This window comes from Dermochelys coriacea, chromosome 1, assembly GCF_009764565.3.
Source record: "Dermochelys coriacea isolate rDerCor1 chromosome 1, rDerCor1.pri.v4, whole genome shotgun sequence".
In the NCBI taxonomy this organism is placed as follows: domain Eukaryota; kingdom Metazoa; phylum Chordata; order Testudines; family Dermochelyidae; genus Dermochelys; species Dermochelys coriacea.
Genome location: NC_050068.2, coordinates 296,601,958 through 296,619,776, shown reverse-complemented (window position 1 = coordinate 296,619,776; position 17,819 = coordinate 296,601,958). Strand labels below are relative to the sequence as shown.

Here is a 17,819-nt window from a genome sequence, read left to right as displayed (position 1 = left end):
TATTCAGGGTAAATAGGCCAAATCCCCTGAGATGGGATATTAGATGGATGGGATCTGATTTACTATAGAAAATTCTTTCCTGGGTATCTGGCTGGTGAATCTTGCCCATGTGCTCAGGGTTTAGCTGATTGCCATATTTGGGGTCAGGAAGGAATTTTCCTCCAGGGCAGATTGGAGAGGCCCTGGAGGTTTTTTTGCCTTCCTCTGTAGCATGGGGCACGGTTGACTGGAGGGAGGCTTCTCTGCTCCTTGAAGTTTTGAACCATGATTTAAGGACTTCAATAGCTCAGACATGGGTGAGGTTTTTCATAGGTGTGGGTGGGTGACGTTCTGTGGCCTGCGCTGTGCAGGAGGTCGGACTAGATGATCAGAATGGTCCCTTCTGACCTTAGTATCTATGAATCTAAGTAACTGAAAATTAGTTACAGGGACATGAGGCAATGGACATGAGTTAGTGAACAGTCTGGTAGTAAAACTAGCATATTACCTGGGGAATCTTCACATGCTCCTCCAATGTCACTTTGTAGCAGTCTGCCAACACAAGGGAGGTGATCCTTGTAAGGTCAAGGATATTTGGCCTCTAGTTTTCTGTAGCATCTACAGATGCTAACAGACACCAATATAATGCCTGCACTATTCCAATTTGTATAACAAAATGTATGTGGTAGTTACCTTGCTGCAGAGCCCCAATGTAGGGCTTCAGTGGTTAGAAAGGCCTTCTGTGCCAGCATGAATTTCACTCCCATTGAGTTTATATTAAATGGCTAGCATGTGGTTTTCAGATAGTCATAGCTTTGTCAAATCAGAGCTAATTTCCTCCAAATGAGGGCTACGATGGAAGAATGTGGTAGTGGCCAGAGCATGGGACTTGGCCTCAGGAGACATGGGTGCAATGCCCAACTCAGTTACAGACTTCCTGTGTGCCTTATGCAAGTCACTTAATTAGGCTTGGCAGAATTCAATTTTATTTTTGTATAATTTCAGATATCAATGTTTATTTTTATTTATATTTTCAAAATTACAAAAAGTTACGGGGTTTAAGATTTTTTTAATCCATTTAAATTTTAACAGTTGCAGAAAATTATAGAGGGTCAGAATTAATTACAGTAGACATTGAGATTCAAAAAGTTGAAGCTTTTATAACCATTAACACAAAATTTGTCAATCACATATTGAAATATACAAAGTAAATATTCTTAAATCAAACTAAGCTCTCGAGCAGTATTTTTCTTAACTTGCCTATCTGTAAATTTTGATAATCAATAGTGTGGTGGGGTGGTATCCCACTCCCAAGCAAGACTGGGCTACAACAGGCCAGAACTGCTGCACCGAACGGCAGCCAATCAGAGAGGGCCTGTGGGGGAGCCAATCAGTGCCAAGCAGAGGACAGCCAATCAGGGCCAGGCTAGGCCCTATATAAAGGCTGTCCAGGAGAGCTGTAGGAGTCTCTCCCAGACCATCAGAAGGGAAGGTCTGTCTTCTGAGCTAAGGCGGCTCGGCTCGGCTCGGCTCGGCTCGGCTCGGCTCGGCTCGGCTCGGCTCGGCTCGGCTCGGCTCGGCTCGGCTCGGCAGAGGCGAGCTCCAGCCTGATAGCTGTCAGATGGTGGGCCCTGACCAGAAGGGCCTAGAGGGTGCAAAGGGGAAATGACCCAGGGAGGATGGACAGATGAGGGGAGAGAAGGAGGGTGGAGAGGCTGCTGCTAGAGGGTCCCGGGGTTGGGACCCAGAGTAGTGGGTAGGCCTGGGTCCCTTCCTTTCCCCTTGTACTACATCTGGCTGAGGATGAGCATGGCCTGATACAGGCTGTGGCTGGCCCCTGTGACAAAGGGGCTGAACTTTGAGGCTGCAGTTGGCCACTAGAGCGGGTATAGGCTGAAGACTGCTGATAATACCAAACCCCCTGGAAGGGGGTGAGACTGGAGTAGTGGGCACTGCTGGAAGCCAGTGTCCTGAAGATGATGCCACCAAATGGGGACCAAAGTGGGTCCCCAAAGCATCAGAGCAAATGATGGATGGGACACCACCAACATAGGGTGCCCTGCAGAGGACAGAGCTAATTCCCAGATGTGCCAGCGGGAAGCACTGTGGTGATGAGTTCCAACTCCATCACAAGTAGAAATAGTTTCATTGGTTTGTATGTGTATGGTGAAATTTACTTTTAGCAGCATTTGCCAGAAACCCTAATCCTGCCAAGTTTGCACTTAATCTACCCTGGCTTCAGTATACCCATCTGTAAAATGGGGATAATATTTCCTTACCTCACAAGTAATCTGAGGTGTTCAGTTAGAGGTGATAAGGGCCATCTAAGTATCTAGATATACTGCTACTCCTCAGATAAGATTTCTGGGACAGCATTTTTCAAACCTTGGCTGTTGCAAACTCTTGGGGGTTTTTTTGTTAAAGGGAAAGTGCATTTTCCCCACTCTTCTTTAAATTGGTGGAAAGGATTTTGCTTAAAATTTTAAGCAGAAATCAAACAGTCTAAAAATGGGATTTAAAAAACATTTGAGCATCTGTGATCAGGGAATTATACCTGTTTTGCAGCTGTAAATATAGTAACTGACAAATGCTCCAGTGGTCATATGATCTTTCCCCACACTGGACTTGCATGGAAGAGTTTGCAAAAAAGAAAATTCTTTCCATCTGTGGGGTGGGGGTGGAAATGAGTCTTGTTCTGCAACCTCTTACTCACATCAGCAATTGCCCTACATTCTTCCACTAGTTCTACTTAGTTCCATTGCATTGCTGCTTCCTTTGCCAGGAATGTTAACAGATTTGTATTGCTTTAATTACAAAAAAAGAATTGAAAGTAGCCCTGCTCAGAGTTAGGAAAAGGATATTTTTAAACACTTCATCCTCATCACAGTATCTGACTTTTGTAAAAATCTAATTTTGGCCCAGGGTTTACAAAACCAAATTTGATTGAACAGATTTCCTGTTATCTATTTGACAAAGGGATTGCAACTGGATGGTGCTGTTGCTTTATTTCTCTCCCCCTCCCCCCACCCTTGTTAGCTACCTTTTTTAATAACTTCACAAGTAACAACCAGCCTGCTGGGCTTTTCATTCACTACCAAGAGCATCTATAGATATATTTCAGAGTGGTAGCCGTGTGTCTGTATCAGCAAAAACGAGGAGTACTTTTGGCACCTTAAAGACTAACATTTATTTGGTCACAAGCTTTTGTGGGTTAAAACCCACTTCATTAGATGCATGGAGTGGAAAATACAATAGGCGTGTGTGTGTATATATTGGGCCATGTCAAACGGCTGACAAGAAGGTGAGTAACAGTAGGGGGAAATTAGTATGGGGAAACTGGGTCACTACAAAAAACTAATCAACTCAGTCTGTCTTCAGGCCTAATTTGACGGTGTCCAGTTTGAAATGAATTCCAGTTCTGCAGTTTCTCATTGGAGCCTGTTTGAAGGTTTTTTGTTGAATTGCCACTTTGAAGTCTGTTATTGAGTCTCCAGGGAGACTTAAGTGTTCTCTGACTGGTTTTTGGATGTTATAATTCTTGACGTCTGATGTGTCCATTTATTCTTGTCTACAGACTATCCAGTTTGGCCAATGTACATGGCAGAGGGGCATTGCTGGCACATCTCATTGGTAGATGAGCAGGTGAACGAGCCCCGGATGGTGTGGCTGATGTGGTTAGGTCCTATGATGTCCCTTGAATAGATATGTGGACAGAGTTGGCAACAGAGTTTGTTGCAAGGATAGGTTCCTGGGTTAGTTTCTTAGATGCCACTACTACTCCTTGCTGGTTTTTTGTTTTTGCTGATACAGACCAACATGACGACCACTCTGAAACCTGTTTTGACATTGTGACTCAAGCCACCTCCCCTCTTGCCTGCTTAGCTTGATAGCTCAAGCTGTAACCTCAGTTCGGTGTCTACACAACTATTTTTAGCATGCAAACATGAGCCCGGCTAACACACGTTTGTAGACCTGGGCTGGGAGGTTTGCTCCCAGATGCAGTGTAGACATATCCTCTGAGAGAGCAGAAGAGGCCTCTGACAAATGGCTTTTTTTTTTTTTTTTTTGCCAGGTTGCTCAATTAAAAGCTTACCAGAAAGGCTAGCAGACTATAAGCATCTTAGGCCAGTCTGCCTGTGATACTATGATGCTCATCTGATCTGCAAAGCAAAGGATAAATGTAAGCTGCAACAGGCTGTACTCTGAAAAACTTCATACACAGATGCAGAAAAGAAGGTTGTGGTTCAAAGTGGTGGTTTTTCCACTCTTGCCACCAGGTTGCTTTGATCCAACCCACAATATCTCTACTAACCTGTTTCCCTCCATCCTCGCTACCACCAGCTCTTACTCCTTATTAAGCACAGCCCTTTTCCTTCATTCCCACCATCACTCAGCCAGATCTTTCACCTCCCACTCCTTTCTGGTCTCCCCATGGACCAGCAGATGTGAATGGATCCATGCCCCTATGTGGGAGTGCTGTGTGACATAGCTTCTCCCATTTTTAAAGACGCTTCTCTCAGTGCTTAAACTGTGTGGGGTAGTGGTATTTCAAGAAGTCACAGACCTGGAAAAAAATTTAGTTGAGCTGGGTCACTGAGGGGTGCACTTTAAAAACTATTTTACCAAACCTGCATTTCAGAGGATTCTCCCCTCACACTTTTCCGTCCACTTTAACGACACTTCTGCACAGTTGGAAGATGTGTGCAAAGAGAAGCATACAGTGACAATTCTGCATTCCTCTGTAATCATTGGGCCTACAAATTTGCTCTAAGTGTGAGATTAATTGTGAAATGTATGTGCAAGTTCATAAGATGTCATAATAACTTATAACAGCAGTTCTCAAACTGGGTTGAGACCCCAGGGTGGGTCACAACCCCATTTTTAATGGGGTTGCCAGGCCAGTATTAGACTTGCTGAAGCCCAAGCTCTATCTGCACCCAGGACAGCGGGGCGAGGGCTGTAGTCCTCTTCCCCCGACCCAGAGTGGCAAGGCTCCTGCTCCAGCCCACCCCTGGGGTCATGTAGTAACTTCATTGTCAGACAAGGGTCAAGGTGCAATGAAATTTGAGAACCCCTAACCTATAATAAATAGATAGGAAAAATACAAAAAGGAAACAAAGATTGAATTAGTCTAAACAAGAGAGTCCTAGATCATAACAATAGGCCATGTTAAACGCATGCTTGGTAAAAACAAGATGTTGAAGTGGAAATTAATCAAGTTCACCTATGTCAGATATTAGGCCTAACTATTGGACAAAATGAAAAGGAGTACTTGTGGCACCTTAGAGACTAACAAATTTATTAGAGCATAAGCTTTCGTGAGCTACAGCTCACTTCATCGGATGCATTTGGTGGAAAAAACAGAGGAGAGATTTAAATATTGAAGGAGAGCTTTTAACAGTCTCCACCCCCTTTTTAATCAGGGTTCTTTCCCAGGCCTGTGCACCTGGGCAGCTTCCCAGCCCCATCCCTGCTTATACAGGGTTTTGCCCATCTCTTTACCTGTGGAGTTTTACAGTCTTTTAGTCCTTCACGCTTTTGGTCCCAGCCAGCCACTGAGCTGCTCAGGTCCTGCAGCTCCTTTTAACTGGGCCTGGTGCATTCTGATTGGGTCCTCCAGGCAGGCCTAGAGATGCTGCATGGAAGCAGCCATCTTCACTGCTCCTTTTCTGGGGTGAGGTAGGACCACAAGACCTCCAGCAGGGGGCCTCAGAGGACCTGGTATACCCTGTCACAGGCCCCTTAAATAAAGGGGAGAGGGGAAACTGATGGAGGCTACAGGAGCAAATTTTACTTCATGGCTGCTATCCCCAGTCACCTTCTGGAACCCCAGGCCACCTTCATCCTAATCCTGAGGGATGTCCTGACCAGATCAGGTCAGAGAGGGACCCCGATGACATCATCATCCCTACCAGTGCCAGACACCATTGGAGATTTAACTGGATTGGACATAACAGCAGCACTAACAGCTCCAGCCCCTCTCAACAAATTTTTTCCTTTTTCCCCATAAGGACAATTTATTACCATCTTTGATACCATCAAGGAGACTGCCGAACAAGGGTGGGGGTTTCCCTCTAAAACTTTCTCCAGCTAAAGGGAAAGTGAAAGCCTTACTTGATACTCTACGTTTCAAATGCTTTAACTGTTTTACCTTTTCGGTATCTTTAATAAAAGGCAATAGGATTTTTAATGGTGTTTTTGCTATGATACTAAGCAAGCTGAGGTCTCATGTATACCTGTAAATGCTGAACCTTGTTTCTAACTGTTTAATGTTAGACAGTGACTGGGTTATGTGAACATCTTTGGCCCATTTATTCTGTCTAAATTAATACATTTTTTGGCAGCCCAACATGGGGTTTAAAGGTTTAATTATACTCCTCCGAATCTTGTAGGTTAGCAAACAAGCAATTGTTTTCAAAGTTAGAATTTTAAAACAAGGCTTGTTTTTAAAATTCTTACATCTTGAGCTTGTTGAAATAAGCAGGCAAAACAAACAGTTAATCTTTTGTCTTAAAGAGGGTTAACAATTGTTTTAAATTACTAATTTTTGAAATATTTTAACTAATGCTTAGTTTCATTTTTTTCTTTTTATAATGGGGTTTATAGTTTCTGTGATTGTTAACTCTGAAGGTTTAATATTTTTTTTTTAAGAAAAAGCAAATCATAAAAATGAAGTTTGTTTTAAATTGTTGAAGGCTAAGTTGCTAAAACAGACTTTTACTGAAATAACATTTGGAGTAACCTCCCCATGCCCATTGACAGACTACCCCCTTAATTCAGCACTGCTACTGCATTGACTGAATTAAATCTCAAACTACCAGATCCAAGGACTCTTGAAACACCAGACTTTCTTCCATCTCTCTCCAGCTAGGAGTGGGAATAAAAAATGTTAAAATGAAAGCTTTATTTAATAAAGCATTTGAAATGTAAAGTAACTGTTTTTACTTGTGTTCATCTTAAATAACAGATTGAAAGGATTTGTAATGCTGTGTTAGTCATGGTACTAAGCAGACTGAGGGCTCTGTGTATCAAATCTTGCTTTATTCTCTTTAATATTGCTGGGACTAGGTAATAACACCTTTGACCCATTTATTCCATCTAAACTAATACACCTCTCTTGCATAGGTTTCCTTTTTTATACCTGCTGGCCTTCCTTACATAGAGCCAGCATTTTCAGGGTGCAGCAATTTTTATTTTTTTTTTTTCCCTTGTCTCCATTTTTGGATGCCCCATCTGAGACAATTTAAAGGCACTTTACCGGATTTTCAAAAGATTGGATGCTCAACAAAAATGGAGGCATCCAAAATCATTAATCAATTTTTAAAATCTTTACAATGGCTCCTGCTAAGAATATTTAGGGTTATTTTTGTACCACTTCTGTCCTTACATCATTATATTAGCCCCACAAATTAGTCTATTTGTTTTGTTAAATAAACAGATCAGGGCTTGCCAGTTTAGACAATGAAAATCTCACTAATTTTTCTAAAATTTCAATTTATAATGGTTCAATAAAACACACTTTTATCTCAAGAGTGAGATACTGCAATGAACTTGCTAGTATGTATGTGTAGCACTGCACTTTAGTGAAGAGAATTAGAACTGACTATCATAGACCCTATACTGCAAACATGAAACTGAGATTCTCCTTAAACTCTAGCTTTCGTGGCTTTTGCTTTTGGAATAAATCTGATCTCTCTCCTGTTGGCATGAAGATAGGTGTGGCAGTAGTATACAGATCTGTGACAACTGTGGAATTTAAGGTGGTTATAAACTTGTTAAATACTTTTTTTAAGGACGCTATCCACTTACGTTTGGCCCAAAGCTTAATTTTGTTAAACAAAACAGATTTTACAAACCTAAGACCAATAGAAATGTTTCCCCAATTTAAAAAAGAATAAAAACAAATGGGTTTAAGCAAATGAAAGTTCCTTGCAGAGCTTGAAATCTAATCACAGCAGCACTAATGGTATGAAAGTGGCTACAAGCAAAAACAAAACATACAAGTGGAAATGCATAGGGGCAAGTAAATTGATTTTTAGACTCCTTTCTGTTTTTTCATAATCTAGGATACTATTAGAATAAGTGTTTGGGGTTTTTTTTTTTTTACATTAAAGGGGTCCCAGGTTTAAACTGCCTTCAAATTCATCTAAACCAAGGGAGCATCCTTCCCTAAGTTAGTGACTTCAGCAGGTCTGACTGCAGTAGGCAGCTTACAAGTTACAGAGAGATAATGATCCAAGAGCTAAAGAAACATGTTACTTCTATACATGGGTTGTCTTCATTACACCTGATAACTTGAATTAGTACACTCAAGTTTCTCCATGTATAAGGGCTTACCTACACTACAAGTGCTTTGCCAGCATAGCTACGTCAATAGCCCCCTAGTAGTGGTGAAGATTATATGGACAAAAGGAGTTATAAGTATTTTGCTGGTATAGTTAAACCACTTTCTCGAACAATATACTATACTGCCAAAAGGACCCTTTTCCTGGTGTAACTCTGTATACAATAGGCAGTGGTTCTCAACCTTTTTGGGCTCAGGACCCATTTGTAAATGTTTATGGCCCGTCGTGACCCAGTAAATAGTCTGGGGTGGAGGCCCTGGGACAGAGCCATAATTAGGCATTTTAGTGTCCAGGATGAGCAAGCATATTTGTGCCCCCTACCAAAGGCAACGCATGGGTGTGGGGGAGGTGCCATTCCAGATTGTTTTGGTTGTGCCCCTCCTCCCCACCCCAGACAGGCTGGGTGGCCCACATTGCCTGGTGTCACTGACCAAGCCACCCATGTAGCTTTTGTGCTCTGGACAGCTGCCCCACTCACCCCACCCTGGTTACAGCCCTGCCCTAGGGTGGTTCAGGTTGGGTCCTGCCCAGCACACAATCCACAGTGGCGGCTCCTGTGCTGTGGAGCTGGCTGGGCTTGGCTCTCCACTCTGGGAATTGCAACCGCTGTGGTTTCCCCTGACTGGACCAAATTTGTGTGAATGGAGTTGTGACCCAGCTCATGGGTAGGGTCCTACCAAATTCACAGCCATGAAAAATGCATCATGGACCATGAAATCTGGTCTCCCCCCATGAAAGCTGGTCTCTTGTGTGCTTTTACCCTATACTATATATTTCACAGGGCAGACCAGTTTCTTAAATTGGGGGTTCTGACTCAAAAGGGAGTTGCAGGGGGGTTGCAAGGTTATTTTAGGGGGTATTGCCACCCTTACTTCTGCACTGCCTTCAGAGCTGGTGGCTGGAGAGTGGTGGTTGTTGGCCAGGTGCCGAGCTCTGAAAGCAGCGCCCCACCAGCAGCACAGAAGTAACTGGCAATGCCATGCTTGCTTCTGCACTGCTGCTGCCAGCTCTGCCTTTGGAGCTGGGTTCCCTGCCAGCAGCCACAGCTCTCCAGCTGCCCAGCTCTGAAGGCAGCACCGCCACCAGCAACAGAGCAGAAGTACAGGTAGCAGTACCGCAAATCCCTCACACACAATAACTTTGCGACCCCTTCCCCCCCTCCTTTTTTGGTCAGAATCCCTAAAATTACAACATTATGAAATTTCATGATTTCAGCTATTTATCAAATTTACAATTTTAAAAATCCTATGACCATGAAATTAACCAAAATGGATTGTGAATTTGGTAGGGCCCTACTCATGGGGCTGCAGTGCCACTCGCTCAGATTTGGCCTACCTGGGCTCTCCTCATCATGACTGTGGGGCCAAACCAGAGTGGCACTGGGACCCTGGAGGTTACAGTGCCTAGAAGAGGGAGGTCAGCCCAGCCAGCGCCATGGGACAAGAGCTGCCACATGATCCTTTGAAACATTCTGGTGATCCAATTTTGGGTCCCAACCCATGGTTGAGAAACCCTGCACTAAGCTTTTGGCAGCATAGCTATGCTGGCTTTGGGTGTGATTATTTTCACACTCCTGGCCAAGACAGCTGTGCTTGCAAAACTTTGTACTCACTTGCCACGCTCTGTCTCTGTGTAGTCAAGTCCTTAGAATGACCACACTTCAAAGCAGCCATACCCAGAGTGACTGGATTAGCAGATGGGCTGTTGTAACTTGAGCTTTTGCACCCCGGCAGCCTTTACTAGTTTCAGCATCAGCAGCACTGGACTTTCAGTACACATACCCTGACATGGTGGCCAGTTAGCTCAAGTTTAAAGCACTACTTAAGCCAGAGATTTGTGTGTATGGACAGGAATTGGGTTAGGAGCAAAACTTCACTTCTGGCTTGAGCTAACAAGGCAGTGAAGACAAGCCCCATAATCTTTCTTTGGGGTGGCAACCTGGTCTTCAGTGGTATAGCACCTAGCGCAGCAGGACCTGGATTCTGACTTGGACCTCTGTGTGCTTCTCTAATAGAAACAAGGAATACTCATACCTAATGCGAATCTGATCCCTTTCAGCATAGGCCACAATCTATTAAGACAAAAAAGACCCGGTCTTCAGTACAGTGGTAATGGCTGAAGGGTCGGCCTGCATGTGGCTATGTTTGTTACACACGCTTTTTGGTTTTATGGCTATCCGGGTGGCAATTCGCAACTAGTTACAAATTGGCCACCCTTGCTCTTACTTTTCCAGAGCAGGGCCTGAAACTGTAAGCACCCCGTTGCCCTGGCCACCACTTTGAAAACAACCCCTAAACATCCACGTCGGGAAGGAAGAGCTGGTTGATGCTGTGGGGGCTGACCCTGAGCGGGCACGGGTTAACCTCGCCGCCGCCTGTGTGTGGGCTCAGGACACAGGCAAGGGCAGGACTCAGTGTGGCCATGGGAGACCTCCCCTTGCCCCTCCGCCCGCGGTGGGACAACCCCTGGGCGGCTGGAAACACGTGCCCTGCGGCGGTCGGAGGCAGCGCTCGGGCTCTGGAAGCTGGGAGGCGTCTCTGCTTGGGCGGGCGGGAGAAGGTGTCAAACTCCGGCTCTCCGGGCGCTGCACGGAAAGGGGAGGATGGGCTCGTCACTCCTTCCCCCTCCCGCTGTCCTGTCTCTGCGGGCAACGAGAGCCTCGTCCCCTCCCCTCGAGTGACGCTGGCGAGGAGGGTGGAGGTTGCAGCCCAGCCCACCCTTGGCTCTGGGCGAGTCTAGCCTCCCCAGGCGTCCTCCCTTTCCCTGCCCCGGCCGGAGCTCGCTGCTGCGGGGCCGGGACTCCGCCGGCGGAGCTCAGCGCAGCTGCCGGGCTGGGCTCGGCGTTCGGTCCTGCGAGGGAGGCTTCGCGCCAGACCCCGCTCCAGGGAAGGGAGCGAACTCGCGTGCGAGGCCGAGTCGGTACAAAGGAGGGGGGGGGGCAGCGCTTGCGGGAGGATGACAGTGGAGACCCAGGAGGTGCTGCTGGAAGTGGAGGAGGAGGAGGAAGATGGGGAGGTGGGTAAGTAAGAGTTTTTGATCACGGCTGGCTGGGAGCGAGATGGGGAGCCGGCACCCTAGAAATAGAGAGGGGGGGGTCCTGGAGCTAAGCGCAGACACGTGGAGGGGGTCGCGATGGAGAGGGCGTGATAACCCCGACCCCACACCTCAGGAAGGGAGGAAGCGCCCCTTACTTGGGGGATTAATTTTAGGAGAGTGGTTTGGACTCTGCTCCTGGGGCGGGGCGAGGCTTGTTCTGTGTGAGGGCTTCAGTCGCACGTGGGGTTTTTTGCTTTCGCTTATTGAAACTCTCCGTTTGCCTGCCCTGCTGCGCAGCTGAGAGAGCGTCTCTCCCAGCGTGCTCTTCCAGCTCAGGTTGAAAGCTAAACCCCTCGGCGGTTCGTTTTGGCTCTGAACTGCGTGAAGAGCTGAGGCCAAAGAGATGCCTGAGGCTGGAGTTCAGGTGCTTCCATTTAGACGCCCACGTTTGAAAATGCGATTTGACTGGAATGACTGAAGCTGCCCCTGCCGTGAGCGTGTGAATGGGGGTGAGAGGCAGAAAGGTACCTGGTTTACATGGGCAGTTGGGAGTGAGTTGCAATGTTTAGTTTTATGATCTACTTTTGTTCTGCAAGTTTCAAGTGCAAGGTCTGAGACTTCTCCAGATGATGGTGAGATAGAAAACGCTGTGAATTTGTCAGCACAAGTGATGCATGTAGAAATGGGTTGACTTCCACAGTTAGCCTGAAAATCTTTCCTCCTTTCATGTGAAAGACAATATGGAGCTACTTTCGTGTGCATAAATATATAGAAAATTTTATCCATAAACTGGCCTGTTTTTGAAGAGAAAAAGAAACTCAGTTTGATGGCACAGGGGAAGCACTTTGCAGTAACACTTGAGGATGTAGCTAGGAGCCCAGATCTTAGAGCTGGTTTTGGAGGAAGGTGGGGGTGAGATTGGCCCAGTACCTTTTAGATAATGAAAAGAATTCAGTTTCCACCCCACACACAGGATCCCCTGGAGCTGATCTGGCATGAGCTATTGGCATACCTGTCCTAAGAAAGCAGATTGCTCCCTCGCCTTTCCAGGCTTAAGTGCCTTAATGGGGTGGGGAAGCAATGAGCAAAGCAGGGAGAAGACTGGCCCAACAGAGAGTGACTTTTCACTGGAACATGTATACTCCCGATAGTTAAATGACTGGAGAACGTTATGTCCATTAAGATTATACACTAGTTTCTGTACCAACAGCAACTTGCCAGAGCCATTACTTCTGTATTTAATATTGGAGTGAATTCTGTCAGAGTATCTCCCTTCCAGACTATAGACATAATGGACTAGATCTTCTGCTGGTGTAAACTGATGTGGTTCCATTTGCTTCCATGGTGATACATTGATTTACAACAGCTGAGGCTCTGGTCCTATGTTTATGGATGATAGCAGCCATGGCATCCAGAATCTCTTGTTTCTACATAAGTTGATTTAAAAAAATAAAATAAGAAAACACATATCAGCGGGCTGCATTTCTATCTTTGTCAGTGGTACATGCCAATGGAAGAGATTGGATATCAGATATTATCCTGGATTCATCAAAGGGAGAGTGAGTAGATTTCCATATGTTAAGTTTTAACAAATAAATAGGATTCCTGTTTACTAATATTCAAAAGCTAATGAGTAGTTCTAATGCCAGTTAAACAATGTTGATATTTTCAGAACATTGGGATTGAATTTCTGTATTTGTAGAAAACAGCAAAAATGAAGATACTAGCACTGTTTGATACTCATGAAGGCATAGTTGTCTGTAAACACTAACTCTTGTGAAGTGCCACTAAAACTAAAGCACGTTACTAGCTTCTTGGGGTTTATTATGAGTTCAGTACAAAACTGCACAGATTTTTGGCCCTGATCCAAAGTTCATTGAAATCAGTGGGGAATTTTTCCACTGACTTCAATGGACTTTGAATCAGGCCCTTAGGGAGTATGCGCATAATACTTTGGGTCACACCAAGTGGAAAACTAGTTTTGCATTCTTCCCTTTAATAACAGTTTTGCTCCACTCCCCCCACGAAAGGGTGGATCAGCACTGGAATTTTATAATCACTTCATGACTTTTCCTTTCCATCCTGTCCCTCAGAAAACAACTCAATTGTTTTCTGTTCAGGGATGTATATCAGCTCTGGATCTGGGCTGGGTTCACTCCCAAAGCCAGCTATCATGGGTTACGTACTTGCAGGATACACCAGTTTGGAACAACAAAGATATTTTGGAAATTTAACTACAAAGTGGGCAGGAGTGATCTCATAAGTTGTTACACAGAGAAATTCCATCACAGAGTTCTGCTGAAACTGTTATTCAGCCTTGTAAAGTGCATGTTCTGTTAATGCATGAATATTCAGGTCACATGTCTGAGGTTTTTTTACAGGAACTGCAGAGCTATGAAAGCTTATGCCCAAATTTTATTCTCTAAGGTGCCACAAGGACTCCTCGTTGTTTTTTATGGAGAGGATGTTTACCAGGAAATATAACTGCTAGTCAGAGAAGTTAGCAGTTCACATGTTTGCCTCATCGCACAAGTGTGCATGTGCATTTACCAAAAAAGCATCCCCTGCTATATATTAGTATTAAACAGGCCTTCTCTTGAAATTTGTAGTCATGCAATACTCCCGTTGAGTCAGTGGGAGTTTTGGCTGAGTAAGGATGGCAGGGTCTAGCCCTCTGGTTGGGCTTATAGCAAGTTGGAAGGATATTTTTCCAGTGCATGGACACCTCTATATTTTAGAGGCAAATTGTTTTCAAAGGGAGAGTTATATTTGTGACATCTGTTTGTTTCTGAAGCTTCTAGATACTGGGCATAAGTGGTGGAATGGGAATTGAAGTGTGGTTACTGCAGGAGCTAAAATTCCAAAAACAATTTTCTCTCTAGAAACCATCTTGAATGATTTACTATGGACAGCTCTGCAAAATGTTGTGTTCTTTTGCTAGTGCAAGACCACATATTGCATCTAAATTGGTTTATATATATGTGTGTGGGGATTTCCTAAATTTCTCAGTGTTCTCCCTAGAGGAATTAATGTTAAAGGCTATTTTCACAGATGGAAGAGCCATTTAGCACTGCGTTCTTGTCACTTGCCTGGGATAATTTGCTGCAGTCTCAGGCAGTTTGTTTTTAGTTTTGCTCTATTCTAGGTGTACTTGCATTTGACTGGCAATAAATGGGTCTTCTTCATGACAATGCCTTTTACTAGTCACTCATTAGCCCCTCTTTCTCTCCCTACTTATCTCTTTTCTGAATTTTAGTTTGGGTATCCTTTCTCTGCAGATATACTCAGCCTGTCTGCCTGCCTCAATCTCATCAACTCCCAAATCTGCCATAACAACCTTAGGTTCATTCTAGCTAAAACTGATATCCAATTGATAAGGAAAGCATTATTGGCCAAAACTCCAATATCTCATCTCCTGCCAACTCAAATCAAAGAGTTGCCCCCTCTTTGAGAACCTAGATGTATTATTTGAACCTGAACACTAGCCTCTCATCTATCTGGTCTTGAAAATGTGCTGCTATAACCACTGAAACATCTTTGGCAGGATGCTACTTTGCACCATTCATGTGATGTTAATTACAGGTGAACCAATCCATATCTTTTTCTGCTCATGCCTGCCAGGTACTATACCTCTTTTTAAAAAAAAAAAAAAAAAAAAAAAGATTTCATATTTGACCCAGTTGTTTGTCTGTCTTAAAACTTTTCCTAGCTCTTAAGCCACTGTTTCTAGTCTTAAGTGATCACTCTCCTTACAGTGTGTATGATAAACCCATTGTTTCATGTTCTCTGTGTGTGTATATAAATCTCCCCTCTGTTTTTTCCACCAAATGCATCCGATGAAGTGAGCTGTAGCTCACGAAAGCTTATGCTCTAATAAATTTTAGTCTCTAAGGTGCCACAAGTACTCCTTTTCTTTTTGCGAATACAGACTAACACGGCTGCTACTCTGAAACCTGTTTCTAGTTAGTTCTCCCTACCCCATCCTGAACAGTTCTTTCCATACGTCCTTAATGGTGATGCCTCTTAAATTCATCACCAATCTTCAGCGGCTTCCTGCCCATTTCTGAATCCAGCACATTTCTCTCCTAGTCTTTAAGATCCCCTATAGATCCTAACTTCCTATGTTTTGTTCAGCATCCAGCACAATGGAGCTCCTATCATAACTGACCATCTGGGTGCTACTGCAGCACAAATATAGAAGAATAATTATAGTGATTCTTCACCTCATTATCTTTGCTTTTAATTCTGTTCTCCCCAGAGGGTGCACTAATTATTTTCTCATACTACTCAAAGCTTCCCATTTCCCACCCATTCTCATTCTTCTTCTCTTGCTATTCAAAATCTCACAATACCCTACCTAAGTAAGTAAATTTAGAGCACAATAAATTGTTTTCTAAATAGTTTACTTAGATAAAATATTGTGTATACACTATGATCTGTAATGCACACCACTACTTGGGCCTGAATGATACTGTAGAAAGATAAATCATATATGTATGTGCCAAATTCCCCAATCAGCAAAGGAATATGTCAATTGTCAGGAGATTTCCTGACCTACCAAAATATAACTTACTTTCTGCTATAGTTTACTGCAAGCCATACAGTTGGTGAAAATTTTCAAATTGGTCTACTCTGCACTAGATGCTGGTATTGGACTCAGTGACCTAATAATGCATCTGGTCTTTTAACAAAGTCAACATCATTTTCGATTTTATTTTCATACGAAGATATTTTCCCTCTGGGGTTTACATATTGGATATGAATCCCTACAGTACAAAACACTGTCTGTTCTGCGCCACTCCTGTCACTTCTGTTATTCTTCAGTTTGTTTCTCTGTTTAGTAATCTAACTAAAAATTAATTAAGGTACATCTCAGCCTTTATTTTGAAGCACACTACAGGCTAAATGTCTGTTGCAGAATAATTGGAGATGGATCAGCAGGGCAATTTCGTTTGCTGTTCAGCCAAAACATATTAGGCTGAGCATATGCATAGAAGGGTTAATATGCAACTTGCTCTGCTCTGCTATTGCTGTACTAGGCTCATGCTGGAATACTAAATGAAGTGACTGGCTGGCACAAAGCAGTGACAACCACCAAAAAAAGAAATCAAATAGAAGAAAAATCCCTTTTTTTTTTCACTGCAGCTACAGGAATTGCTTTCATACTTTTTATATTGCAGCTTTGGTACTCTTTCAGTATTTGGGAGAGCAAGATTCTGGAGATAATTCCGGAACCATTCAGTATGACAACAATAGTTCTGTTGCTGTTTCCACAGGCAGTTTTTCTACAAACTTTGTCAAAAGATTGAGAGTAACTTGTTGACAGGGACTTAATCTGAAAAACACAAATTCTTAGGTTAGTTTTAGATTTAACTTACATACTTTGCACTTATCTAGCATCTTTCATGTGAGAATCTCTCAGATGGGTAAGTACTATCTCTGATCTGCAGATGGGGAAACTAAGGAAAAGAGAAATGAAGGGTCTCACCCAGTGCCACATAGTAAGTGGCAGAGGTGGATTTAGAATTCATGAGTTTCTGGTCCCCATTTCCATGTTCACTGCCTCTCTAGCATATGAAGACGGACAGACAGTTGGATTTCATTTTTTTAAATATATTTGTGTTAAGTGGAATTTCTTGCACATACACAGACAAATATGGTGGGAATTTAGATATTTTGGAGTGCAGTTTTTATTTATTATTGTACTAGCATAGTACCTAGGAGCCCTCGTCATCAACTAGGAGGACCCCATTGTGCTAGGCACTGTACAAACACAGAACAATGATCTGTAATACCCATCAAATTGTTAATTATTGTTCATGTTCTCTGCCTGCTTCTCCTTCTACACATCTTATCCTTTGGTTTACATGCATCTCTTCTTCCCCTCTTCCTTCTACCAGCTTACTCTGTCCCCATTTTACTTTCACTTACTACACAGCATCCCAGCAACAAAATAGAATAGAATGCGATCATGCCTGAACTCCCACACATGAATGCTACTTCACTTTTTTTTAAATAGGTTTTATTTTCCTACAAATCTTCTAAAACACATGTAGATGGGAATATATGTATATGTAACTAGTGCATAAATACTGTTTTGCAGTAATTGTAATTTACAATTTCTGGAGGATATCGGAACGTTTAAGAAACAAAAAGGAATCTAGAGTCTGGCAAACTTTAGGAATTTGCAAGACCTTCTTTCTGAATGACAAAGCCTTTCCACCTTTCCAGCAGAATGACCTTCCCTCTGATGTTAATGCCACCAATACCTCTCTATCTGCAAAAAAAACAAAAAAAAACAAACAAAAATCCAAGAAAAAAAAGCTAAACAAATCCAAAAATCAACAAACAAAAAATAATCCCTACCCTAAACAGAGTATATTCTATGAAATCCATTAAGGACCTCGCTATTCCCAGCCTATGTCTCATGGAAGGCCCTCGGATATTATGGAGAGGGAC

The 17,819-nt window shown here is 43.4% G+C and overlaps 1 protein-coding gene across 2 annotated transcripts in view; it reads left to right on the top strand.

The window, feature by feature from the left end:
- The first annotated feature begins 11,194 nt into the window (after nucleotides 1-11,194).
- ANO6 (anoctamin 6) overlaps nucleotides 11,195-17,819 on the top strand; it is a 117,633-nt gene continuing 111,008 nt past the window's right edge. The window contains exon 1 of one of the 2 annotated variants that reach the window (XM_038376248.2): nucleotides 11,195-11,339. In XM_038376248.2, the coding sequence (XP_038232176.1) occupies nucleotides 11,332-11,339 (8 nt within the window). In that variant the 5' untranslated portion in view covers nucleotides 11,195-11,331. Of the gene's footprint in view, nucleotides 11,340-14,904; nucleotides 14,982-17,819 lie in introns of those variants that run through there. The other variant, XM_043494383.1, reaches the window with a different exon arrangement.